This window comes from Pantherophis guttatus, chromosome 6, assembly GCF_059756535.1.
Source record: "Pantherophis guttatus breed Tessera chromosome 6, ASM5975653v1, whole genome shotgun sequence".
Classification (NCBI taxonomy): domain Eukaryota; kingdom Metazoa; phylum Chordata; class Lepidosauria; order Squamata; family Colubridae; genus Pantherophis; species Pantherophis guttatus.
This window is the reverse complement of record NC_142068.1, coordinates 67,796,596-67,823,607: the sequence shown is the minus strand read 5'-3', so window position 1 is coordinate 67,823,607 and position 27,012 is coordinate 67,796,596. Positions and strand designations below refer to the sequence as shown.

The following is a 27,012-nucleotide window of genomic DNA, read 5'->3' as shown; positions in this document are numbered from 1 at the left end:
GGCTGGACAATATATCCAGCAGTAAATCTTCTCTCCTTCTCCCTCTCCCCTCCCCTCTCTGAATATAGAATGCATTTGATTAATCATAGGGGAAAAATTGAATCTGAATTGATCTAGGCATCTTTGTGTTTTAAATATAGCTACTGATGCTGAAGACCAATAACTGGTGATATTTCCATCTTTGCACTATCTTCTTCCTGTTCGTACTCTCTCAGTAGTGTTAAGATCTGCCAAGATTATTTTGACATTTATTATCACATCTCTCTTAACATGAAAGTAGGTCAGGAAATATTGCCGTAAACTCCCAGAAATAGTTCCTTGTCAAGCCACAACTCCACTAGCATTAAGCATTTAGCAGGTAGGTAGGTATGCATGTATGTATGTACTGTATGTGCATACTGAAATTATCTAAAAAGGTAGCCATGGCATCATCCTTAGCATTGCTCTTATTTACTGAGAAGATGGAGAAAATTAATCATTATGAAAGGGCAACGCAATGTCTCAGTGCTCTAATCAAAAGCGCTAGCAAGCTAGCAACTCCTTTTTATTTGACTTCTATCCATTCATGTATACTTTAGAAACACGCTCATCTTTAAATAACATTTATTCCTTCCCCTGAGGCATGCAAGTAAAAGCTTGACATGTTCTTGCTATTCTAGGGCTCTTTTGTTTCTCTCCATTTTATGCATAAATACATGTCTTCTTTAGTGTCAATATTTTATTTCGGTAAAGCTGAGGAACTTTTTGCCGGAGAGATATTTTTTTCTTTCCTTGTGGAACTCATCTCAAAGTTAATAAGAGTGAATCTTTTTAGAAGTTTTGAACTTTCCATTTTTTTAAAAAAAGTAACATATTAGAGTTTATTGTGGGATGAAATAGAAATACAAGCGAAAATAAAGGAAATTAAGGAGAGAAAAAGAAGAGTGTAGAAAGAAGTAGGAAAGAAAGAAAAAAAGTAAAGACTACCGACTTATTTTAGTATTTAATGCTCTGTGTCTGTGTGTATAATAGTTACAACCTCAACTTTTTGCTTTATATTTCTAAATTGCTCTTTCCATCACAGCAAAATCATTCTAATCATCCAAATTTAAAATTAAAGATTCATTTTCTTTTTCAGTTTTCAAGCACAAAATTCAGAAGTGGTTTCCAAATGAAATCAAAACTAGATACGTTCCTCTTAACCTACCTATTTTAATGCTGTGTGAGGCTAAAATTAGGCAGGTCCTATCAAAGCAACAGATACGGCAATTATTAGCAGATAATAACTCAGACTAACTCTGCCAACTGCCAACAGTTTGATCCTAACCGGGTCAAGGTTGACTCAACCTTCTATTCTTCCAAGGTCGGTAAAATCAGGACCTAGATTGTTGGGGGAAATATGCTGACTTTGTAAACTTCTTAGAGAGGGCTATAAAGCGGTATATAAGTATAAGTGCTATTGCTATTGCTATAAACTTTGCTGTAATAACTTGCCTATTGATCTGGGACAGATGAAATAAGTGTTGCCATCCATGTTGGTCAGTTTTTATGCATGGAATTTGGGAGAGAGATCTCACCCACATCATACAGCATGTCACTGAACTGTTGGTTCAGATTTCCACATTTCAGGTAAATAGAATTTAAAGTCAAATTATCTGAGTTGAACTGACATTCCAAAAGAATATCTCACCTGTTTTGCATCACTGGCTACAACATATTTCTGCATAAAGTTTGCATAAGTCAGTTACTACCTGGATAACTTGCTGATGCCAGAGCTCCTGCTTGGTTATTACAAAACCAACAATGCCAGGGGAGCCATAGGAGAAACTTGGGTAACATCTGAAGCTATTATCCAGAGGGGATGAAAGTAAGTAATTTGCAAAAGAGTTTTAGCAATGTTTCAGCAAAGCCCATTTGCCCTTGGATCCATATGGAGGAATTTAATTGTGGCCTCAGAGAGCAAGAGCGTTTTAAAGAAAATATGGAAAATGATTTCCACAATGAAATTGGCAAACCATTCACAGCGAGCACCTTCAGTGAAAAACTTTCCAGAGAAGCTTCTTTGATCATCTAATCTATGAAATATAAATGTCATAAAGTTAGATTTGTGGATTTTGTGGAAATTGGGCAAATATATATCAGCATAGGGACGTGAAAGCTCCATTAGTAGTGGTGACCCTCATTCTGTACATTTCCATGTTGTTGCTGTTTTCCTAATCATTACTTTATTTTTCAAGCATAAGCTTTATAGAGTGGGAAACAACACACAGCAAGTGCTTGTCCGTTGTGGGTATTTCACTTCATAAATGTTCATAAATTGATTGAAGCAAAAGCTAAGCAAAGTTAAGACATGAATTTCAGTGCGGAAAAAAAATGAAGCCCTAAGAATTTATTTCGAAACAAATATTTAAGATATGCGGGTAGTCCTGGAGTTACGACCATTCATTTAGAGACAGTTTGGAGTCACAAAAATGTGACTTATGACCCAACCTCGCACTTATGACTGTCACAGTATCTTCATGGTCATGTGATCGAAATTCAGGTACTTGGTAATCAGTATGTATTTATGACAGTATCCTGGCATAATGTAATCAGTATTTGTGATGTTTTCCCGCTGGTTTTCAACAAGGATAATCAATGGGGAAAGCTGGATTTGTTTAACAACTGCGTGATTTGCTTAACAAATGCAGGGATTCATTTAAGAACTGTGGCCAAAAAAGAAAAAAAAAAAAAGAGAGATCATAACATCAGGCATAATTCATTTACCAATTGCCTTGCTTAGCAACAGATATTCTGGTCCCAACTGTAAGTCGAGGACTAACTGTAAGAGCAATATATCAAAATGTAGGTGGTTTGCAACCTGTAGTTACGATGGTTGTAATGACCTGGGATCCTGTAATTACCATTTGTGACCTTCACAGGAGACTTCCAACAAAGTCAACGGGGGAAGCAGGATTCACTTAATGACTGCATGATACACTCAACAACTGAAGAGATTCACTTAGTACCTGTAGCAAAACATGTCATAAAATTGGGTGCAATTCACTTAACAACTGCCTTGCTTAGCAATGGAAATCCTGGTTCTGAGTGGCTGTATAGCAAGTACTATCTAAAATCTTCATAAAAATATATGCTTCAAAACATAAAATATAGCCACACAGTGGAAAGAGAGAAGTTGTAGAAAAATATAATTTGTGGCAATTGTATTGGCATATACATATGTGGTTTATTATGATTAAAAACAGTGGAATTTATGTTCCGTAGACTTTAATAACAGACTATTTATTTCATTTAAATTGTTAGCTCTGCTTTAGTAGTAAAATATTTTATTTGTTTCTTACCATTCTGAATTTTATTTAAAGTTTCAAAATGAAATTGATTTGGGATTATCCAGATTCTTTTTTTGGGGGGGGAGGGGTGGGATCTCCAGTTTCTTTTGACATAATTAACTATGTAATATTTTGAATTCTATTAACTCTTTGGTATGTTTCATTTATTACTTAAACAGAAAATATTCTGCTTAAAATACTATAGGAAATAGTCTGTACTACCTTGTCAGCTGATCTGTGCTAATTTTTCATAATTGTGTCATCTTTTACCTAGATTCATGAGAGAAAAAGATTAGAGTTAAAGATGATCTGTAAAATATTATTCAGGGATTAAATGAGGTGAATACAATAGGCAGAAGACTTGGTCAACCAACCTTATTAAGTGAATAATTTTCCTTAATATCTCTAAGAAATAAAAGCCACAAAATTAAGATAAAGGTTATTAGGAAACAATAACAATTAGCCAAAGTGTAATGACTCTAGAATAGAGCTGCTTATAATCAAAGCAACAAAAGTGAAATTCCATCACAATTTCCTTTATTATCCGATAACAACTATGGAAAAAGGCTTTTTTTTTCTTTCACGAACAGAATGCAGCAAGAGAGGAAGTATATCACTGGAACTGGCCTTCCCTTTTCTGTTTGCAGCATTATTAAGACTTTGATGTTCTACTCTTCCCAGCTATGGTTGCAACCCCATAAATACAGTAGATTGTAGGACCTCTCAGTGATCCTGAGAAGCCCAGCCTGTCTTAATCTTTGGAGATACCTTGGTGCAATAAAAATAATTCTACTGAATCCAGCTCACACTTATTTTTAATTATTTTGTCATTGCTAAATTTTAGGGAGCACTATTTTTCTTTCTAGTTTTTCACTGTTTTTTAAAATGCAATCTCCAATGACCTCTGAGCTCCAGTGTCATCTACATGTGCGTATGTCCAAATTTGCAAGATAGCGGGCATAGCCTCACCGTTTGTGTCCACCCATTTTTTTTCTTGGGAATAATTCTCCTGAGATCCCTTTCAGCTCTATCATTCTACAATTCTATGAATGCCTCTTAGCATTTGCTTAGATTCCCTAAACAGACCAATGCCACAGTCTAACGTTTTCTTTATCCCAGTTCCTGAACTAAAATTACCCCCTGAAGCTATCAATAATTTGCATGGGAAAGAGCCCAGAAACATAGAAAGCTGCTCCCTAAGAATTCAGTTTGTACCACATTGTGTTTTATCCCAATCCATCATACCAAGTGATTAAGTCATTTGTTGTGCTATGCTTCAATAAAGACTTACATTTTCTTGGAATGATTTGGAAGAAAGGGTACATTTTCAGCAGGTGTGTAAACAGCTGCACACTCCTTATATTTATTCCTGTGCCAGTTTATGGAGACAAGACACACAGTTCCCATTTTAAGTTAAATGCCTATCCAATCCAGTGTGAATTTCAGTTTTCCACTTCTCAGCATTTAATGAAAAAGACTGTCATTTTTACTTAATTTCTCTTACAACAGAGCTGGAAAAGTAAATGGACAACTACCAGCTTAGTAGCAAATGGAGCATTTTCTACATCTACATGGTAGCATTTGGGGAACCACACTATAAAATAGATGTTGAGACTCTAGAAAAAGTGCAGAGAAGAGCAACCAGGATGATTAGGGGGCTGGAGACTAAAACATATGAAGAACGGTTACAGGAACTGGGCATGGCTAGTCTAGTGAAGAGAAGGACCAGGGGAGACATGATAGCAGTGTTCCAATATTTGAGGGGCTGCCACAGAGAGGAGACGGTCAAGCTATTTTCCAAAGCACCTGAAGGCTAGACAAGGAATAATGGATGGAAACTGACCAAGGAGAGATTCAACCTAGAAATGAGAAGGAACTTTCTGATAGTGAGAACAATCGACCAATGGAACAGCTTGCCTTCGGAAGTTGTGGGAGCTTCATCACTTGAGACTTTCAAGAAAAGATTGGACAACCATTTGTCAGAAATGGTGTAGGGTCTTCTGCTTGAGCGGGGGATTGGACTAAATGACCTACAAGGTCCCTTCCAACTCTGTTAATCTGTAATCTGAACCTCTGGATTTTTGTAACCCAGATTGGGGGACCCAGATGCACCAGACCTTGAACAGAATTACAGATTGTCAACATTATATTTTGAAGGTCTTGAAGAGAAGAAGCATTGTTTTGCCTGCCAATAGACTAAAATTGATGTCCCCTCAATAAGAGCATGTTAAAAGTTGGAGTGGTAAACAAGACAATGAAATAATTCATTTAAAACCATCAAAGCGGGGAGTCAGAACTGGATGTCTATTTCTGCTAGCCGACTAGAATGCATTAACTGAGCTAGCACTCTGCCATTAAGTAATTTGTTATTTTTATTAGAGTCTCAGTAAAGAAACATGTCTTCTTCCTACTTCCTTCACGAAAAATTTAAAAGCCCAGACTCACTAGTTTATATATATATTAATGAGATTCTGAGGAAGAGAATAGAAATGTAATTCCAAAACAAACAACTCTCTTTTGGATAATAAAAATCTGAACTGGTAAATGGAAATTGTCTTGCTTCAAAACCTCTTTTCTACCAGTGATTTAAAACAAAAACAAAAAGAGTAAGCACAACAAATAGCTTTATAAAATCAGATCCCCCTTTAAAGTACAGAGCTTTCATAATTAATAACCTCAAACACTGTCCACTTATTTCAGTAAATAATTTTTATGCAGCTGACCTTTCTCTTTTCCATTGCTACATTATTAATGAAACTAAAGCAATCAATCAGTTATTGTTTGAGCAAATCTGTCAGTGCCTAGGGCTTCCCATTATTATGTTTTATCATTTAATAATTCTAGCAAACAGGTAATGTGCTAACAGGGAAACTTATCATAAAATTTTCTGATACTTTAGATATACAGTATGTATATATTTAAAGTAAATATTTGTTGAGGAAACTGGTAATAGTAAAATTAAATAGTGACGCTGTCCTATCAAACCTTCTAATATGAAAAGCTGAACTTCTATTGATTTGGATAAAAATCAAGACCACCTCACAATAAGATACCATGGTACCTCACTACTCATTGTTAATTGGTTGTGGGTGGCATAGTGAGTACCAAAAACGATTAGTACCAAACTACTTTTTCCCATAAGGAATAATGTAGTGAGTCACCAGGCAGCTGACACCAACAAGTTGTAGCTTGTGCCTTGAGTACCAAACAAAAGCTGAGTACCAGGACAAATTTTCACATCAAAATGCACTGAGTACCAAATTTGATGAGTTTCAAAGCAGTTGGGTACCAAGGTATCACTGTAATGATTTCTTTATTTTTTAAAATAAGCTGAAATATATTTTATTGTAAAAATTGATCGATTTTTGTTTTTCAAAATGTCAGAAGTTTGTGATTGTTACAAAGACAAATTCCTTGTTTGTCCAATCACACTTGGCCAATAAAGAATTCTATTCTATTCTGTTCTGTTCTGTTCTGTTCCAGCAACCACACCAACAGCTGGTTTCCTAACAGTTTTGAATAACTCTTACACATTTTAAAAGAATATTATTGCTGCTTATAAATGATAGCTATTCTATTCTATTCTATTTGACTAGCATTTGTTCTCATAAGACGTAGACAGATGAATAGGTCTCAGTCTGTCATTCTGTCAGAGGTAATCCAGAGAGCAAGTATACCCAGATGAACTACTAATCCTACTTTATTGTAAGGTTACATTAACAGAATCTTGCCAGATGGAAAGTATTTCTCCCCTCCTCTGTCTTTTTAGTCTCTGGAAAACTAGGGGGAACCCTTTCTTAAATGCTTCCATGCTTTTCTCACAGCTGCCGATTGAGCTTCTCTTCTCAGGCTATTGTCTAGGCTTGTGAGGTCCCACCGGAAATTGGTAAACGGGCCATTTCTGGCCTCTGGAAGGCCTCTGGCGGGGGGAGGCTGTTTTCACCTCCCCAGGCTCCTAGAGAGGCTCTGGAGCCAGGTGAGAGAGAAAAATGGGACTACTGGGCGTTCGTGTGGCAGGAGTGGGGGGAGCGGGGGGAGTCATGTGCGCATGTGCGCATGTGCGCATGTGCGCGGCGGGGTACATAGAATTATCGGTGTGGGCACGCGCGCACGACCCCCCCACTCCCCTCCTCCTGGCACGCGATGGCAAAAAGGTTAGCCATCACTGGTCTAGGCTGTGGGTCTTCCTCCTCTCTCTCAAAATCATTTCCACATATAAAGCCTGACAAAAGCAGTGCTGGGGTTTTTGTAACTCAGGTCAGACCCCCCCCTTTTTTACATGTGTTGCACATTTGTATGTGTGTTCCAAAGGGGTGGATCTTGCAGCTCAATGCCACAACATGCTATGGTTCTTCTGATGAAAGCAGAAACATCTTTCAGAGCTCCCTGGACTTCGCATGAAGCTGTCAACTTCAAGGACTTATCATTGGTTACAGATCATATAAGTAAAGATAGGATGTGTGGAGTAATTCATCCATTTGTCCCTGAATTCTTTAATTTTGTTTAAAAAGGCAGAGTGGCTAAATGTTAGTAGAGTGCAAGGCTTTTTACATAAAATGGGACTTTGAATTTGGGACAGAGAGTACAAATGCAATTTATAACCTGATATTTAACCTGAAGTATCAAGGTTAATATTTAAGTAGTACATGAGAGGATAGTTGTTGTTTATAGATTGTGCTCTCTGCCATAATGCCCCCAGCATCTGATTTGGGGAGAGAGAATACACAATGACATTAGTTCTAGTTTGTGCAAGTCAACAATTTATATATTTCAAAACCACCATAGGTGATCACTTAAAAAAGAAGAGATCGGGGTGGGGGAGAAATTGGCTTGGGTAGTAGCAGCTGAAATATTAATTTCAGCTTATTTTCTCTCCCTCATGTTCATGTCTTGCAAGACTGTTGCAGGACATGAACATCTTTGAAAGAGGGGGTGGAGGGACTTACAAAGCATCCCTAAAAGTTTCCTGTGAGACATTCATTATTTTTAAAATCCATACTCTCTTGGGATACGTAATCCTTATTTTGTAGTGTGTTCCCCCCCCTGTTCATTTTGCATATTCAAAAGTCATCATTCTAGATTGTCCATGTTGCCTTACTTCATTGCACCAGTTAGAAAATATGCTGTCGAGCGTGAGAGAATGTGCTGACCATTATTTTGTATGTATGTAAATCCAGATAGATGTTTTAAGATGAAAGAATGGATTATATTGCTTTTAACATTTCAGCTGAGTACAGCTGGTGCCCAAACTGCATCAATATTCGGTGGAATGTGTCTATTTTTTAGAACCGCTAGACCCATCTCCTCTCCCCACACTTCTGACTTTCAGCATTGATTGGCACTCACAAAAATTTATGCATTCAGGAAGTTGCCATGATACCATTTGAAATGCTTGATTGGAAACGAATGCAATTTACAAGATCTGCCAAGACAGCAAAAATAAAACTCCAACCATGTATTTTATGACTTCATATAAAACAGTGACAGATTGGTATGTTGCATTTCATAAGCTTTAAGCTTTAAAGGCTTACATTATTGTGAATGGCTGCCAGGTAGAGTTCTATTATTTACATGAACCTGTGGCTGGATTTCCAGGGAGTCAAAACTTAAGAACAGTGTTAGGTTTGGATAATAAAATATGGAATGGATTCCAGCGATAGAAACTGCTTTGGAGATTTTTTAGGAACCAGATTTCACCTTTAACTGAAGCTGGACTCACCTGTATTAGAATACAATTACAGAATGCCGTATGAACTATACACATTTCAATCAACACTCCGTTCATTCGAGACTTGAGAGTATGGCTGCTCTTGAGGAAACATTTTCGCTTGAAGCTTGACAGCCCAATCAATTTCATGCCTCTTTACTTAAAAGTAAATCCCTCTGCATTTGATAGGATTTACTTCTGGACATCTGTGCATAGAATTGCAAAGGAACAGAACAGTGTCCTACTTAACTTTATTGCAATCATTAACCAGCACAAAAGAACTGGTGTTTGAATATACAAAATATCCAAAACTAAATTGACAATGTCAGGATAGTCAAGAAAAATACACACAGACTAAAAAAAAATAGCTAAGAGACAATATTAAATCAAAATATGCTGAAGAACTTGCCGAGGCCATAGATACATAACATACACACATATTTGTAAATAAAACAAATCATCCAACAAGGACTTAAAAAATATACACACCACTGTCAAAACTGAGAAAAATAGCGTACAAGAGCTGACATGGCATGTGCACTCAAAATCCAAAAGTTTATTTTGAGCCCAAACCATTTCTAGCTATCTATACTCAGGTATAACCTTGTCTGTTATATTCAACATTGCTGTCAGAAAGTAAAAATTGCTTATACTGTTGATTATTGTATACTGTTTTGCTAGTTAGGTATGGGGTAATTTGAACAGTTTGAGGTTCTATATAGAACTGGCATATAGAAGAACATGTTTGATAATTTCTACCTGTCCTGAGTCAAAAAGACATAATCCTAATGAGTATAGGATTTTTTGGTATTTTTTTAGCCAGAAATGCTAAAGGGAGAGCATTATATTGGGCTAAAGTAAAAGCTCTTCTCTGGTTTGGGATGCTAAATTGTGTAAGATGTACAGATATCGTGTTTTCCCGAAACTAGGACATGTCCGGATAATAAGCCCAATTGGGCTTTTGAGCGCATGAGCTAAAATAAGCCTCCCTTGAAAATAAGACCCCCCCCAATACTTAAGACGCATGAGCAGCTGCCGCACAAACAACACGATTCAAACCCTAGCTCATGCACCCCTTCTCTTAGTAATGGTTGCAAAAAGAGTGACCACAAAAAATTCTTGCCAGCCCTAGCTCTGTCGACCTGGGTCTGGAGGGAGGGAGACTGGTGCCAGAGCTGCGAGCAGGGGCTGGTGGTGGGCTGTCTATGCAGCCATGAAGCGGGATCGGCGTGTCCGGTTCTTGTCTGCAGCATTGCTGGCGAAGATCGGGTCAGAGCCACTGCCGCCCGAGATCAGCAAGCGAGATTTGGTGAACCAGATGCACCACTGCCAGTTGGGAGAAGAAGAGAGAGAGGAGGTGCTGTGAGAGAGCCCATTTCTCACGTTCTTCTCCTTCCGGGCATTGCGTTCAGCTCCCCAAATCTGGCTTGCTGATCTTGGCTGGTGAGGGGGAGTGGCAGGTGGAGAGGGGTGGGGCAGCGGAGAAGCGTCTCTCTTCTCCACCGTGTCTCACCCAACTTCCCGCTCCTGCCATGCCCAGCGAGGCGTGAAAGAAGAGACAACAAGGGGAGTCCCATCTCACTCCATGTGTCTCGTTTCTCCGCTGCCCTGTCTTGCCTCCTCACCTCGTGCTGTTTGCAGAGGAAGCAACGAAAAAGCTGCCACGATTGCTGGAGGCAGCGGCCTAAGCAACACCGGTGAAGCAGCTGGCCAACGCTCTGGCACCAATCCCCCTGGTGCGGGCCGAGGTTTAGGGGCCTCCTGCACCTCAAAAATAATAAGAACCCCCCCCCCCCGATAATAAGGCCAAGGCCATATTTTGGGGGTCAAAAGAAAATAAGACCCTGTCTTATTTTCGGGGAAACACTGTAGTGCCAGAGAGTGTATCTCCCGTTGTCTGCCATGAAAAGCTGGATAATATTACCAGCATCCATTTGATGGTCTAAGACTAAGTCAAGGTGATGTTGCTTAAGTGTGACCCTTCCTTGCTCATAGCCCAAAGATAATGAGTAAGTGGGGAAAATACAGAGCAATGTAGATGATGTATGTGCAGATCTCACGACCTCTAACACATTTTCAGCTTGCCCAGTATATAACTGGCTGTTAAATAAAATGCAGAAATCCATTAATTTGATAAAACAGTGGAAGAGGAGGAACTCAGAGTCAGATTGTCCCCCATTTGGGCCCCAGAGGGTTTTCTATGATCTACCTGAAACCTCCTGCTTTTATCTTTCTTCACTTAAGTATTCAGCATTGGAAAAGACTGGCCTGGGAAGTTTCCCTGAGGCTGGGGGATGATTTCCAAATTCCTCCAAGGCGGTTTACAATGCGTTAAGCAATAGCCTTCATACTTTTGTATATATCTGCTTAGTAGGGCTTTTGCCTCCCCCCCCAAAGCGGTGTTCTTTTTTATACAAAGTCAGCTTATTGCCCCCACAAACCGGGTCCTCAAATATTAACATTGTTTTTCACTTTTGTTCCAGTGATAACGTAACTTTTAGTTTGATGGATTCTACCTCACTCTGCAGTGTGCAGGTATCAGTGAAGATGGTGAAAGTCAGCAGTACACAAAAATATTATACCTGTAAGCCTAAAGGCAAACCTTTTATACAGATCACATTTTTATTTCAAACGGGATGTGCACAAAGCCATATGTTTGGATCTCACCTTCAAATGTTCTCTTTTGAAGGCCTGATTTTGTTCCTAGGCCTGGGGTTAGGGTGCTTGAGAAGCTCCTTGGTGATTGTCTTGGGTTGATGTTGGTGTGGTTCTGTCTGGGCATTTGTGCTTTCTTTTTTTATATTACATATTGTAAATGTGTAAGCTGCTCAAAGTTTGTTTGGAATCAGCCGACTTTGACATCTAAGAAATAAATAAAATATTTTGTCACTGAAAAAAAAAAACAAAAACCCAAACAAACCCTAGCTAAAGAAGTATTCACAAGTACATAATGTTAAGCTGACCATACTTGGTAAAGTATATGTCCAGCATCAGATTTTCTAAAGTCTTTATTATTTATCTATAATCATGTGGATTTTTACTGTGTCATAAAGAAAAGTAGAAAAGTACTCCTCATCAAACATCACATAGCAAAAAAAACTTATGATACAAAGCATTGTAATAATGAATAATACTGAGAAACGGGGAAAACATGAACTGAGGGTTTAAACTTTCAAAGATGCTGCTATAATGATAATGTAATAAAACAACGTGAACCAGTTATTCAAAAATGATAGGTAAGAACAACTAGTTTGCAAAGCTTAAACAGAGATCACACTGAAATAAGAGAAAAGTTGACAAATGGAACAGCAATAAGTTAATAGCTTAATTTCAGTGGAAAATAAAAAGAAAATATGCATTAAACTGTAGATAAATATCCAGATTTCTATCATTTGGCAATATTTATCTTAATTTGGGGGGAATCCCATAAATTTAGAGCTAGGCCATTGGATCATTTTCTTTAAAAAAAAAATATCAGAGGTTTTGTGAAGACAAATAAGTTGGCTAATTGTAATAAGGATGAGAGAATAATAAAGGTAGCATTCTGGAAAAGATCTTCCATGTAGCATGACTATTGAACTTACTAGCTGGAGGTGATAGGAACTCACCGCCCTGAGTCTGAAAGGAGAAGGGCGGTATAGAAATTTGAATAATAAATAAATTTGAATAATAAACTCTAGTCCATTTTAGCAACAGAATGTTATTTGGTGTCAGTTGGAGAAAGATGATCTAAACCAAATAAACAGAGTTTATCGATTTAAGACCATTATTATGTCTGTATATTAGAGAGCCAGTTTGGTCTATTAGTTAGAAATTAGGAGACTGTGAGTTCTAGTTTCATTTTAGCATGAATGCTGGCTAGGTGACTTTCAGCCAGTCAATCTATCTCAGCCCACATTATCAAGCTTGGGTGACAAGCTGGTCGATCCATTACTATTGCAACATTTGGTTGATTCATAAAAAAGCAAACCCCGCACTTGTGGGAAAGCACTAGGAAGAAAAAAAAATCTATCTTACTCAAAAAGTCTGTAAATGATGGCCAGGAATACCATGAAAGAGCTATTGTGTCTTTGAACCCTACAATTTGACTCAAATAAAATAAAATGAAGGATGGCTTCCCCACCCATTTTTTATGTCAAAATAACATTCTGTAGCTATAATCTCTCTGTGCCTGTGAGGCAAACAGCATATTCAAGAAGATGTTGATTCTATGTCTACAGTACATCTGTCAGGCAGATTGATTGGCAGGTTGTGAATGTCAGCTTGTAGCCTGATATTTACAATAATCAAATATTGAATATAACCAACAATTGAATACATCTTTTCTATACTGTAGGCTTACCTTGGCCTGCAAGGATTGTTTTGAAAGGAAGACTGAGGCAGATGGATATGTGCTGTTGAATTTAGAAAGTCAGGAAAGATGAAATAAATTTAACAATGCACAAGCCAAGTGCAGGAATGTTTTTTTTTCTGGGCATTTCTTTAATCAACTTATCATTTGCTTTTTGACATTAGAATTGACATTAATAGATAGTCCTTCAGCTACAGTAATACGTAACTACTCAACCTTCTGCTTCATATAGTTCCATTCTCTGGAAACATAAAAGTAATTTGGGAATTAGATCTCTTTGGTAATAATCCCAAGGTACTGCAAAGATTATTCTTTTTAAGGAAAAGAATGCAGTTTTGAGAGTATATAACGAAGTATTTTAGACACAGCCTTTGCAATGCCTTGTCATTGCTCTATTTTGTCATTCCATATGCTTATGGGTTTCTGTAGCTTCTGACTATACATCATGAGGAATTACAGAATGAAATTTTGCCTCTAGCATTGTCATCAATCATGCATCGTTGTCCCCAGTTGGCAGATGAAAAAATAAGGATCGTGTAGCAAACACACAGGTGAAGTTGATGCAGTGCTTATATGTTCTTAAGCCTTGGATTTTATCTGGCAACACTCTTTTTTGTTTCTTCTTGCTTTAATAAAGAGAAAGTGTGTAGTATAAGTCAAAACTGGAGAAGAATGGCAAAAGAATGCTTGTTTTCCCCCACTCTTGTTCTTTTTCTACTACAATATCATTAGATCAGGGGTGTCAAACTCAAGGACTGGCCCGTGGGGTGCTTAAATCTGGCCCACAGGGCTGGCCTGGAAATAGAAAAAGACCAGTCCACGATGCCTCTGGCAGCCAAAATGGGGCATCGGGGGTGGGGGGGGGGGCGGGCAGGCCCCATTTTTAGCCTGGACAGCCTCCTGCAGCATTCTGCTGACCAAAATGGGGCACGGGGGGGGGTGCATTTTCGGCCTGGACGGCCTCCTGCAGCACTCTAGCTGGCAGAGTGCTGCATGAGGCTGTCCAGGCGGAAAACAGGGGCCCTGAGCCCCGTTTTGGCTGCAGGAGGCGTCCGTCCCATCTTCCCCCTGGCAGGCCCGCAGAGGAGAACTACAATGCTGATCCGGCCCTAAAAAAAAATCCAGTTTGACAGCCCTGCATTAAATAGATGGACAGATAGTTTTAATTCAGCTACTATTACAGTTCAGCTCACGTGTATTTTCCTAGTGTAAAAGTATGAGGGTGGTCATTGTACTATGTTTTGCATATAGTAAAAACTGAATTTCTTTTGGTTTACTTTTTGTAAGGACTCAAAGTCATCTGATTTGTACTTGGCTTGACTTGGAATAAGAACATGTCTTTTGGTGGAAGATTCATTGCTCTTACAGTTAGTCCTCATCCTACAACCACAATTGGGACCAGAATTTCTGTTGCTAAGGAAGATAGCTGTTAAATGAATTACACCTGATTTTGTGATTTTTTGGGGTCGCAATTCTTAACTGAATCACTGCATTTGTTAAAGGTATCATGTGGTTATTAAGGAAATCCAAGCTCCCCCATTGACTTTTCTTGTTGAAAGCCAGCCGGAAAGGTTGAAAATGATGATCACATGACCCTGGGACACTGCAGTGCTGATAATTACATATTGGTTGCCAAATTTTGATCACACGACCATGGCAATGCTCTGATAGTCATGAATGCAACGACCAGCTGAAGTCACTTTTTTCAGTGTTGTTGTGACTTTAAATGGTTACTATATGAATAGTTATAAATTGAGGACTATGTATTTAATGTTGCCATTCTATGGACAGTTTTATTAGAATTTTAAACTAAAAAACCCCCAAACCATAAGCACTACATACAAATCAATAAAATATCACAATAGCAAACAAAATAAACAGTAATCAAATTAAATCCTTTCAATATTCTATAAGCATGTATGAATGCAAGTGTTTTCCTAAGATAAGACCGCTCCTTTCCCCATGTTGCATGTTGCTTCCTTCTTCTCCAATTTCTAATTGTAAATTAGGGTTTAGCACACAGTCAGCCAGATGTTCAGACTGGAATTGCTATTTTTGTCCATCTGTTGTGTCCTTCTGAGGGACCTGGGATAGGCAGATGTTGATGTGTTAAAAGTATTGTTGCAGGTGCAAGCTGTTCCAAGTAAAGCTGCCTTTTGCAATTGACTGATGGTGATTATGTCAGTGCCGTTGGTTTTCAAGTGGTGCTCCAGTTGTTTTGGGGGCTCCAAAGGCATCTCCAAAACAACTGGAAACAGTTGTTGGGGCACTTGGGAGACAGATAATACCCTATGGGTACTATCTTTGCTTTCTTTTGCCACAGTTGTCTATTGTTGTTATTTATTGGTTTAATGTTTACTGGCTTTTAGTGTTTGTAAGCTACCCAGAGTCATCTCTAGGGGAGATGGGTGGGATAAAAGTTAAATAAATAAAACAAAACAAAACAAAACAAACAAACAAACAAGATGAAAACAACATAAAAGAAAAATAAAGAAGCCTTTTTACTTGTGATTTTTGTGGATATTGAATTGGCATAGAGAACCATTAAAATTAATGGAAAAGATACTTTATAAAATATATCGAATGCCAAGGAAATATAACATAATAAATTCCTGTACATGTCCACTGTGTTGCATAAAATATAAAGGAATAAATAACATAACCTTCCATGAATCCTTGTATAATTGTTTGTTTTTGACTGTATTTTAAAACAAATTAAAAGAGGACAGATTACAACTCAGATGATGATATTAATCATATTTTTATTTATAATCCGAATCATACTTTAGAGCATAAAGAAATGCTAGAGGTTTATTGTTTGCAGGCACACAGCCAGTGGCTAGCTGGAAAACAAGAACGGTTTTGAATATTTTTCTATGGTAGCAAATACGTTAAAAAAATTTCTCTGCTGGAAATATTGACCAAAACCCTATATCAATATTGCAGTAATTTAGATGATGATTTTTATGTCTCCTGGTTTACATCTATTATGCACAATAAAAGTATAATGCTACCCAGTTATAGGTTTCTGAGTAATTTAATTAAATAAGGTTATGTGTATTCTGCTTTCATATTCCCTTCTTGCAGTGGTGGGTTCCTCCCGGTTCGGCCGGGCCGGTAGCGGTGATGATATGATGTCACCGAACAGGTTCTTCCCCCCGCCCTCTCACACCCCCACCCACGTTATTCTTACCTTTTATTTGGTCCCACCCCCAATCTATTGCTGCCTCCTGAGTCCCAGCTGATGACTAGAGGGAAAAAAAACTGTTTAAACTCTTGCCGCGGGGCTTCAAAGGGCCGTCCTACAGCTGATCAGTGTTAAAAGCAAACAAATGAGTCGGGTCGTAAGTGCGAGGATTGGTCGTAAGTGCGAGGACCTTCTAGAAATGACTCTGACCAGCTAGCCACGCCCACCTAGTTACAGGATCTCCAAACCACACCCACAAAATAAGCCGTGCCCACAGAACCAGTAGTAAAAAAATTTAGAACCCACCCCTGCTTTCTTGTATTGCAAATAGAATTAAATTAAGGAAATAAATACAAAAATAAAGATTGGGAAAGGAAGAAATGCCCTTGTTTTTTGTAATATTAAATGATTCACTGCGTAGAAAGGACAATTACTTATTTCTGGCAGAAGGGCTCATCCAATAGCTATAAGTCATAACTATCAATTAAATCTATGGCAATGAGCTAGATTTTAACTTTCACAGCAACTCCTGTCGGCAGGCATCTCTTAATTTCAATGGAAATAGAGGTGTCTATGGGCTATGACACTTGCATCAAAATAACAAATGATATCACACTGCACGCACAAAAGAGGTGAAGACTGTATCACAATGACATGATGTGACTTTTGTCGTTGCCCCCTTCAACAAAACCTCGCCCCAACACCTCTAAATGGGAGCTATTTCCAGCTTTGTGTGCACATAGGATTAGAGGCTAAATATAAATCCTCATATAAAGTATGGCATAAATAATCTAATTTACTTCAGCAGTAATATAGAACCTTGTGCGTTTTAGGGTAGCTGTTTTAACAGAAGCATGCACGTTCTGAGAGTAAACAAATATGATATAAAGTACTGTTCTCATATTTCAGTTTTTGTAAGGACTGTCTTCTGATCATTGATCTCATGACATTTTAATACGTAGGATATCTTGTACTCTATGAATAGTATTTGAAATATACTGTAGGTTTTAAAGTACAGTCTTTGAGATAGGTCTACCATACCCATCCATCCTGGATATCATACTCCAGCTGAAACTTATCATTACCATATTTTTGAGACCTTCTGTTGAAAGTTTACTATGTCTGAGGCTTCAGCAGTTTATACCATTTTGGGAATATAAACTATCAATAGTAAATAATGGCAATACTTGTGAAAATTAAACGCACAGTGTTTAATCTGTGATAACATTGTTTAATTTATGAAAGGTCTGATTAGGGTTTGAATATTTGAATCTAATTTCTTCCACCCACCACCAGGAATTAAGTGACAAAGTAAAAGCTAAAACTTGTGTGATGAACATACTCGGAAATACTGCGAGGAGGGTTTACTTTCAATTTACGGTTTTTTTCCCCACATCTCTGGTTAATGCAAGCATTTAATGCTTGCACACCTGGGTTTTTGCTTTCTTTTCTCCTTCATGAGGGAAAAAGGATTACAAACAGGTAGTATTTTACTTGGAAGCAAGCACAGAAATAGAAGAAGAGAATTTCCCCATTATGTAAGAGATGTGAACATTTCTGAATAATTTGCAAGTTTTGACAAATTATCACACGCTATGAAAATAGTTTTTTGAGCTTATTCAACTTAATTTAATATAATCGGAGAGCAGGGACCCTCTCTCCGAAAAACACTTTGCCAAATTCCCACTAAGTAAGGCAGGAATTCATTGAGTAATGATCTGTTTAATGTTGTATACTTTTGAGACACTTTTATATCTATTTAGATTTTCAGCTGGTTTCTCATCCTTTAAAACTTCTTTCACCACTTCAGAGAACACTTGGAAGGTTCCCTCAAATCTTTAGCATGAATGTGCCCCATAGCAAAGTAGAAATTCCAGTCTCTGTGCATTTCAAGTTATTATTTTGTACTGTGGTTAGTCGATTTATAAGAGTAGAGGCCCAGTAGTTGACAATTGTATTTAGATTTTGAAGTGTAAAATGAGCATCATTATTGTTGGTATTTGATGTTTATCTCTACTAAAAATGCTGACGTATAGAAAAATAACAGAATTAGAAGGGACCTTAGATTTCATTTAGTCCAACCCCTTGCTCAAGCAGAAAGCCCTATACCATTTTTGACAAATGGCTGTCCAATGTCTCCTTGAAAGCATCCAGTGTTGGGGCACCCATAACATCTGAAGGCAAGCCATTCCACTGGTCAATTGTTCTCACTAATTTCTCCTTAGTTCTAGGCTGTTTCTCTTCTTGATTAGTTTCTATCCATTGTTTCTTACTTGCCTTCATGTGTTTTGGAAAATAGTTTGATCCCCTTCATCTCTGTGGCAGCCCCTCAAATATTGGGACAGAATCTGGATAAATATATAGAATATTTATCCAAATGTAGAATCTGCATAAATTTCCAGAGCCTGAAAAAGTAAAATAATTGTGGCCTTGTTGAAGACTCTGCCCCAATTCTTTTTTTTCAAATATACAGGTGAAACTCAAAAAATTAGAATATCATGCAAAATTTCATTTATTTCAGTAATGCAACTTAAAAGGTGAAACTAATATATGAGATAGACTCATTACATGCAAAGCGAGATAGTTCAAGCCTTGATTTGTCATACTTATGATGATTATGGCTTACAACTCATGAAAACCCCAAATTCACAATATCAGAAAATTAGAATATTGTGAAAAGGTTCAATATTCTAGGCTCAAAGTGTCCCACTCTAATCAGCTAATTAAGCCATAACATCTGCAAAGAGTTCCTGAGCCTTTAAATGGCCTCTCAGTCTGGTTCAGTAGGAATCACAATCATGGGAAAGACTGCTGACCTGACAGTTGTGCAGAAAATCATCATTGACACCCTCCATAAGGAGGAAAGCCTCAGAAGGTAATTGCAAAAGAAGTTGGATGTTCCCAAAGTGTTGAATCAAAGCACATTAATAGAAAGTTATGTGGAAGGGAAAAGTGTGGAAGAAAAAGGTGCACGAGCAGCAGGGATGACTGCAGCCTGGAGAGGATTGTCAGGAAAAGGCCATTCCGAAGCGTTGGGGACTTTCACAAGGAGTGGACTGAGGCTGGAGTCAGTGCATCAAGAGCCACCACACACAGACGGATCCTGGACATGGGCTTCAAATGTCATATTCCTCTTGTCAAGCCGCTCCTGAACAACAAACAACGTCAGAAGCGTCTTACCTGGGCTAAAGAAAAAAAAGAACTGGTCTGTTGCTCAGTGGTCCAAAGTCCTCTTTTCTGATGAGAGCAATTTATGCATCTCATTTGGAAACCAAGGACCCAGAGTCTGGAGGAAGAATGGAGAGGCACACACTGCAAGATGCTTAAAGTCCAGTGTGAAGTATCCACAGTCTGTGTTGATTTGGGGAGCCATGTCATCTGCTGGTGTTGGTCCACTGTGCTACATTAAGTCCACGGGCAATGCAGCCGTCTACCAGGAGATTTTGGAGTACTTCATGCTTCCTTCCGCAGACGAGCTTTATGGGGATGCTGACTTCATTTTCCAGCAGGACTTGGCACACTGCCAAAAGTACCAGTACCTGGTTCAATGACCATGGGATTACTGTACTTGATTGGCCAGCAAACTCGCCTGACCTGAACCCTATAGAGAATTTATGGGGCATTGCCAAGAGAAAGATGAGAGACATGAGACTGAACAATGCAGAAGAGCTGAAGGCCGCTATTGAAGCATCCTGGTCTTCCATAACACCTCAGCAGTGCCACAGGCTAATAGCATCCATGCCACGCCGCATTGAGGCAGTAATTGATGCAAAAGGAGCCCAAACCAAGAACTGAGTACATATGCATGCTTATACTTTTCAGAGGTCCGATATTGTTCTATGTACAATCCTTGTTTTATTGATTTCATGTAATATTCTAATTTTCTGAGATTGTGAATAGGGGTTTTCATGAGCTGTAAGCCATAATCATCAAAATTATGACAAATCAAGGCTTGAACTATCTCGTTTTGCATGTAATGAGTCTATCTCATATATTAGTTTCACCTTTTAAGTTGCATTACTGAAATAAATGAACTTTTGCACGATATTCTAATTTTTTGAGTTTCACCTGTATCTTTTTAATAAAATGCATGTTTTTTATTATGCTGTTTCAACTCGCTCCACGATAATAAAAATAAAACCAAATAATTACTTCTTTAAAGAAAGTGGTACATTTATGAGCTAATGGATGAAGAAAAGTCTGCCAGTAAACTGCTGATACAGTACAGTCCCTAACCAGGCAAGGAACAAAGATGTAAAGTCCCATAGAATTTAAGGGGGATCAGTTCTAAGTTTCTTGTGGGTTTGCAACAATTCAAGGCTAACTCACCGCTTAACCCTTGAAGCGGTGAGTTAGCCTTGAATTGTTGCAGACCCACAAGAAACTTAGAATTGATCCCCCTTAAATTCTATGGGACTTTACATCTTTGTTCCCAAGGAAGGGTGAGCAGTTTGGGGAGATTTAAGTATTATGGGTGGAATACAATAAAGTAGCCAACTTGAACCATTCATGCGTGGATCTGCTTGCTTGTGACAGACATTTGCTGAGGTTCAGTGGGGTCCCTGGTAAAAACAGTCATAGCAATTTCAACCTTAGCCACAATAGGCCCATGTTTTGAAAATGCAGTAGAGCCGTAAGTCATATGCAAGGTGTTTCAAATCACACTATATACATAATAAGGATGTTTACCTTTTGCTATTTTTTTTTCTTTTACTTGATTGCTGTAAATGAAAGCAGCTGTTAAATTGCAAAGCAGAAGGTCCTTTAAATGGCTGATTTATGTAGGGGATCAACATCTTTCTTCGTATCTCATCATTTTGAAATATCATTTTGAATGGTATCCTTTCATATAAATCTCATTTTGATGCTTCTAAGAATTGAAAAAAAGGAACCAAGGAAGCATGGAATGAGATAGGAGATCTATCTCATTTGGTAGTATTGGGGGATGAAGTTTTCCACTTGTTAGATTTTATCTTGACTTGTGTTTGTGTGCGTTTTGCTGGTCCTAGTTTACTGGCATGTCTTCTTTAGTACATGTCACACAGAGAACTCCAGCCACTGATACAGATTAACAGAGTTGGAAGGGACCTTGTGGGTCATCTAGTCCAACCCCCCCCAAGCATACTGTACACCGTTTTTGACAGATGACAGTCCAGTCTCTTCTTGAAAGCCTCCAGTGATGAAGTTCCCACAACTTCTGAAGGCAACTTCTGTTCCATTGGTTGATTGTTCTCACTGTCAGAAAATTTCTTCTTATTTCCAGGTTGAATCTCTCATTGTTCAGTCTCCATCCATTATTCCTTGTCTGGCCTTCAGGTGCTTTGAAAATAGCTTGACCTCCCTCTTCTCTCTGTGGCAGCCCCTGAGATATTGGAACACTGCTATCATGTCTCCCTGGTCCTTCTCTTCACTAGATTAGCCTTGCCCAGTTCCTGTAACTGTTCTTCATATGTTTTAGCCTCCAGCCCCCTAATCATCTTGATTGCTCTTCTCTGCACTCTTTCTAGTTACACTGAGCAAAGTGTAAATGTATGTTTTATTTCTTTGATGGAGTCTGCTTAACTCTCAAAGGGATTAAACCCCAAAAAACAGCCTTTTAAAGGCATGCTGGCTTCTTCTCTTTTTTATATTATGGAATAACCTGATCCATAGTGAAATCAGAACAATAATTAATGGTCTGGTTTTTTTCTATGCAACTCAGCTTAGTAAGTATAAAGGATGCTGAAAGTATTGAGAATCTGATTTGGAAAAAAATGTGATGCTTTTTTTTAACCCTTTTATTATTTTTTTAACCCTATGCAAAACTTGGGGCCAGTGTGCATAAAAAAACCCCTTTCTTTAGATTTCTTTCTAAAGAAAAGATATTTCTTTATGCTACTTGAAAACATTTTCATACTGTTTTGTATTGTTTGGGAATATGTTGGTTGTAGAGCTCAATTCCTCAATTCTACCCAAGAGAAGGTATGGACTATCCAGTTTATTTGACTCAATTATTTGCCATGACTCTTAATAATTAAATGGTTGCTTTTTTTATTGCCGTTTGCAGCTTTGAATGGATAACTATGTAGTTGAGCACTGAAATGTAAGTATTTTTATGACTAAAATCAGCATCTAAATGGAATGCCACTCACATAGCAGTTTAAGCAGAATCTAGAAAGGAGAATCATGAAATTATAGTTAAAAGAGCCATCTAGAGGTCAAGTTGATCATAGCCTCATTCGTAAATATTAGATAGACAATAATATGGATGGAGAGCAGTAACCAAAACAAAACTACTAGGAGAAAGATAGTGTAGATTGGCTGAAGTTAACATAAATACTAAAGTGATACACCCTGGAGGATATTTGAGTGAATTTATACTGGTTAGAACCTTATTTGGTATGTTATATTTTATTTTCAGTGGTAGAGTGGGTTACTGCTCTTATTTTTGTTCTTCATTGATAGAGAGCATTATCAAACTTTTACCTGAAAGCAATAATAAAATCATTTCTAAAACCTGAGAATCAATGTTCTGTTTGAGTTGGATAATTATTCCTTGACAAATACACTTCATTAAAATAAATAGCTGACTGAAAAAAAATCACAAGATGCCTTGAGAATTACTTAGTATGCCTGAATATATTCATCCCAAATACCTAGTCTCCATGGCACACATCTAAGACTTCGCTTGAGCTGCTGCTTCATCTCCCTTCCTTTGGCTCTCTGACAATAACTATTGGGAATTTCTGAGAGAATCAAGATAAATTTTCGAGTACACCCGACCCTATTTGATGGATTTGAGGAAATAATTCAGACACATGCACACACAAACAGACACACAGACAGAGAGATAGAGAAAGGGAGAGAAGGAACGAGACAGAAGGCCTTCTCCTATCCTTTGGTCAAAATGGAGAAGATGTAGTCTCAATGTGACTCTCCTGACAAAATTAAAATTTCACTGAAAGTAGGCTAGTTTTTAGGTTTTCCTACATATGGTGTGCTATGTTATGTCCCAATGTCTATGGAGATTCTCAGTCATCTAGGTCATGGTTGTCCCAAAGGAGCTTTTTCAAGAGGCAACTGGACTTTCTGGTTTTTCTTTGAAGATCTTTTGCTTCTCATCCAAGAAGCTTCACAGGAGCTCCTAAGGGTGGGGTTTTTTTGAGATTTGATGAAGGCCCACTTAGGATAGCCACATGTTCTGAGGGCTTCCTTGAGGGTGTTTTCATTTGTTTTCTTTCCCATCTTTGCTGGTAGGCAGGCCTTCAGCTCGGTGGTGTAGGGTTCTGATGACTCCCATTTTGTGCTCCAGTGGGTGGGAATCAAAATGTAAACACTGATCTGTGTGAGTGGGTTTTCTGTAAACTTCGGTGTTAAGGTTTCTTAATGGGTCTTGTACCATCCTGGAAGGCTAGACTATTTTCTATTGTAGGAAGTTGGCACCCATCCCTCTCCTGGAAAGATGAAATGTTTTGGGAAATATTAAAAGGGCAGAATATTTCCCCTAAAAGGGAGGCAGAAACTCTGCCCCCCCACCTTTGTCAATGGGCCATTAAGGCCTGAGCCAGCTCATCTGCAACACAAAAGACATGGCCTCCAGGACATAATAAGACCATCTAACAACAGAAACTCACCACATGGCACCTGGGAAGATTACATCAGCCAGCAAGGCTCCAACCAAGCCTGGGAGACAGCCTACAAAGATAGCTAAGACCCCCGCTTCCTGGGAGTCTGACAACCAATCACAATACATTTCAGGAACAGGGAGCTCTAGGGTGGGGCCCAGAGAGGACATAAAACCAAGGCACCCTCAGCATCTCATCCCTTTTCTGTTCAGGAACTCAAGCCATGTGATCCTGTCCATCAATAAACCATCTTTCCAAAAAGCCACCATGTTTCCAGTGTCTTTTTCCCCACTTGGAACTGAACCTAGAAAGATATTTCTTCCAACACCTTATATCCCAATATTTCATCCATTACCTTCTTAGTCCTATGTTTACCTTCATAAAGATTCTGCGTACAGTGTTTATAGACAGAGGACCAGACCTCTTCCTTGACTGGTGTACAGGATTCCGCATCTTTAAAAAAAATGAGGTTGAATGGGGCTCTGGAATTTTGGGTTGTACAAGTCATCTAGTTCATTCCCAGCACTTCACACCCATTTCTGAGTTAACCTGCCTAATATAAGATAGGATTTATACACTGTCAAAAAAAAAAAAAGGAAAAGAGTCCTTTGAGATCTGATCTTTTTTCAATAAAGAACATTAATATTAACTTTATACATAGTCAACTTCCAATTCCCTCAACAATTTGTAGAAATGTGTGGCACTTTGTACATTTCAACATTGTTCTCTTTGATATTAACACAGAGAGATGTAGAAAATTTTGGTTAATTCATTTATTCCATATACAATATTGTTATTGTTATTTTAAATACAGAAGATATTTTTGAGTCTGCTCCTCTATTGACGAATAATAACTTTCAGTAATGCTGTCTTCATAGAAAAGGAATATTACAATTATCTACAGCTAGGTCTGTTTTACTGATAATTGGTTTCTTTCTCAACTTATTAATAGATGAAATGGTTACCAAAGACCCAAATGTTGGATGGTTACAAAACAATCAGATTTATCAGCAACTGCTACCTATTGTAAGTCCTCAACTTACAACAGTTCATTTAGTGACCATTCAAAGTTACAATGCCACTGAAAAATGTGACTTACGACCATTTTTCACAGTTATGATCTTGGCAGCATCCCCATGATCCTGTGATTAAAAATTCAGCATATTTATGACCGTTGCAGTGTCCCAACCTTTTGTGGGATCATCTTTTGCGACCTTCGGACAAGCAAAGTCCATGGGAAAGCCAGATTCACTTAACAACTGGGTTGCTAACTGACAAACTGCAGCGACTCATTTAACAACGGTGGCCAGAAAAGGTCGTAAAATGGAGCGAAACTCACTTAACCAATGTTTCACTTAAAAAAGAGAAATGTTGGGCTCTATTGCGGTTGTAAGTTGTATTAACAGAACAATTCAGTTTTGCATCTCCAATGGAGGTGCATGGGGAAAAAAAAAGCCTTCTAAAAATAAGATTAACAAGAAATGCAACATCCCCCGTTACCCCAAACATGTATCGATCTGCTTTAAGTTAGAGATAAAATACAGTACATCAAGCACTTTAAGCTTCTGTTTCACAAGGAAGAGTGACAGGCAGGGAATAAGAGGAGCTTCTCTCTCTCTCTGAAAACAGAGCCTGATTCCCACAGAAACGGTATGATTTTGTTCTTCCTTTTTTTACTTGTAATTGACAGGGGAAAGCAGGCTGGACACGATGTAGACTTTCTGATTACTGTTCCAGGATCAAGGCAGGAAGAGGAACTGTTACACACCGTGATTGATATCTGGAAGACACAGGTAGGAACAACTGTCCTGAGGTCACTTGTCTTCACCAGTTTTTGCTTGATGGAAATATGTGAAGCCATATATTTGCGGGCTAAATACTTTATCTGCGCCAATCAACACCACAGTAGTTGTTTTTCAATCTCACTTTTGGCTTCTGTTAATTTGTGAGTAGCTCTGGATAGAAAAAAAGAGAGGTGCTAATTACATTCTGTTCATCTAATCCCAGGCCATAGACTCTTAATTGTTCTTTTGTTTACTAGAATGACCAGGGGACCCTCCTTTGAAGTTGATACGTATTTATTCCTACCTGAAGTTAATTTTCTGAACAAACTCCAGTTGTATAACACTATGCCTTGATTCTGTTTTCCACAATTTAATGATTTCATGTACGAGTAGTCCTTGATTTATGACCACAATTGAGCCCAAAATGTGTGTCGCGAAGCAAGATATTCTTTAAGTGAGTTTTGCCCCATTTAACGGCCTGGCTCCACAGAGTTGTTAAGTGAATCATTGCAGTTGTTAAGTTAGTAACACAGTTGTTAAGGGAATTTAGCTTCCCCGTTGACTTGGCTTGTCAGAAGGTCGCAAAAGGAGGTCACATTTTTGGGCTTTCATACAGCAAGGAATAGAACTCTCTCACACTCTCTCCACTTGCACTCATGCACATAGCCATATCCGTGCACAGGTGTGAATGAGCACGCACAAATATGTATATCTGTGCATGCATGGTAGGTAGAAGAAGAGTTACGCAAAATATACTATTGGTTGAGTCTACGAAAGAATCAAGCAGCAGTAGTTCCCGAGAGAGACGTAATAAATATAGAAATGAAAATTGCTATCAAAGTATATTTTCTTTTACTGATCCATCACATGAGGCAGCAAGATGTCTTGAATGTAAGTTGACCTGAACAGTTCTTGGTCAGTGTCTAGTTGGCATCTTAGGTAAGGCTCCCCAGTCTTTGATTCTTTCATGGAACAGAAAAAATCATTTATTTATAGGTCATTTCTGTCTTACATTTCATCCAGGTAGTGAACTTGATTCTTGCTTCCTGATTTATATCACGGTAAGCCTGC

General features: G+C 38.3%; 1 protein-coding gene across 1 annotated transcript in view; it reads left to right on the top strand.

Moving 5' to 3' along the window:
• The window catches only part of DNTT (DNA nucleotidylexotransferase), a 191,583-nt gene that overhangs the window by 105,604 nt on the left and 58,967 nt on the right, over window positions 1–27,012 (top strand). The window contains exon 8 of the mRNA XM_060683185.2: window positions 25,848–25,950. Within this exon, the coding sequence (XP_060539168.2) occupies window positions 25,848–25,950 (103 nt within the window). The remainder of the gene's footprint in view (window positions 1–25,847; window positions 25,951–27,012) is intronic.